At 37.2% G+C, this 1,076-nt stretch overlaps 1 protein-coding gene across 1 annotated transcript in view; it reads right to left on the reverse strand.

The window, feature by feature from the left end:
* The window catches only part of LOC106876698 (E3 ubiquitin-protein ligase UBR2), a 107,847-nt gene that overhangs the window by 33,638 nt on the left and 73,133 nt on the right, over window positions 1-1,076 (reverse strand). The window contains exon 19 of the mRNA XM_052972003.1: window positions 452-507. Coding sequence (XP_052827963.1) covers window positions 452-507 — 56 coding nt within the window. The remainder of the gene's footprint in view (window positions 1-451; window positions 508-1,076) is intronic.

The following is a 1,076-nucleotide window of genomic DNA, read 5'->3' on the forward strand; positions in this document are numbered from 1 at the left end:
TGTGTATATGATTGTGTGTCTGTGTTTGTCCCCCCAACATCACTTGACAACCGATGCTGGTGTGTTTACGTCCCCGTAACTTAGCGGTTTGGCAAAAGTGACCGATAGAATAAGTACTAGGCTTACAAAGAATAAGTCCTGGGGTCGATTTGCTCAACTAAAGGCGGTGCTCCAGCATGGCCGCAGTCAAATGACTGAAACAAGTAAAAGAGTAAACCTTTATGTCAGTTGAAACTGTTACTTTAAGAACTGTTTCAGACAACAGTTTTCAGTTTGTGATGAATAAATGTGGATGTTCTCAAATACAGGTATGAATATATCTCAAGAGACAAAGTGTCGTAAGTTTAATTAATGACGATGTAACAACTTATGAGAGGATGACAACAATGGTAAAGATGGCATAATAAAGTAGGAATCAGTTCAATCAAGCTTAACGTGAAACAAAACATACCTGTGAAATCATCTCTGGAGAACATATACCAAATTTGTCCATATGTAGATAAAGCCCTGGCAAGAATTAAAAAAAGAGGTAATCAATTTAAAGGAATTATTAAAAATATAAGATACAGATTATGATACCAACAGTGTTTTTAATTTGGTGACAGAGAAAATCCACTTTCTTCCATGTTTCACTATAAAGAATTTACTCATAGGCGCAGGAGTGGCTGTGTGGTAAGTAGCTTGCTTACCGGAAGGACATGTTTTTTTGTCGCTCCGCTGAATGCCAGCGTCGTGAATTTTGACGTGCAACTACAGGTAAGACTTTTGTGTTTTTTTGGATTTAGTGGGGGTTTGTTGTTCGTGTTTATTTATATTTATGTCGAGCAAGGAGTCTCCGCTGAATTCCACGCATTTGTCTGCCTGTGGGTGTGCTTAATGTCTCACTTAGCGGTGAGAAGAGTGTTTTGGAGGTAATACGCCTCCAAAAATTGTGAACTTAGTTTCTAAAGGTTTGTTGTTTTCAGGCCGTGAATTGAGAACTACAAATGAATATTGTGAACTTTGTTTAAAACAGAGAAGGAATTTATTGTTTTCAGACCAAGTTTTGAAAGCTAATAGATTTAAAGAAAAGTCTT

The sequence above is a fragment of the Octopus bimaculoides genome, chromosome 11 (assembly GCF_001194135.2).
Source record: "Octopus bimaculoides isolate UCB-OBI-ISO-001 chromosome 11, ASM119413v2, whole genome shotgun sequence".
Lineage (NCBI taxonomy): Eukaryota > Metazoa > Mollusca > Cephalopoda > Octopoda > Octopodidae > Octopus > Octopus bimaculoides.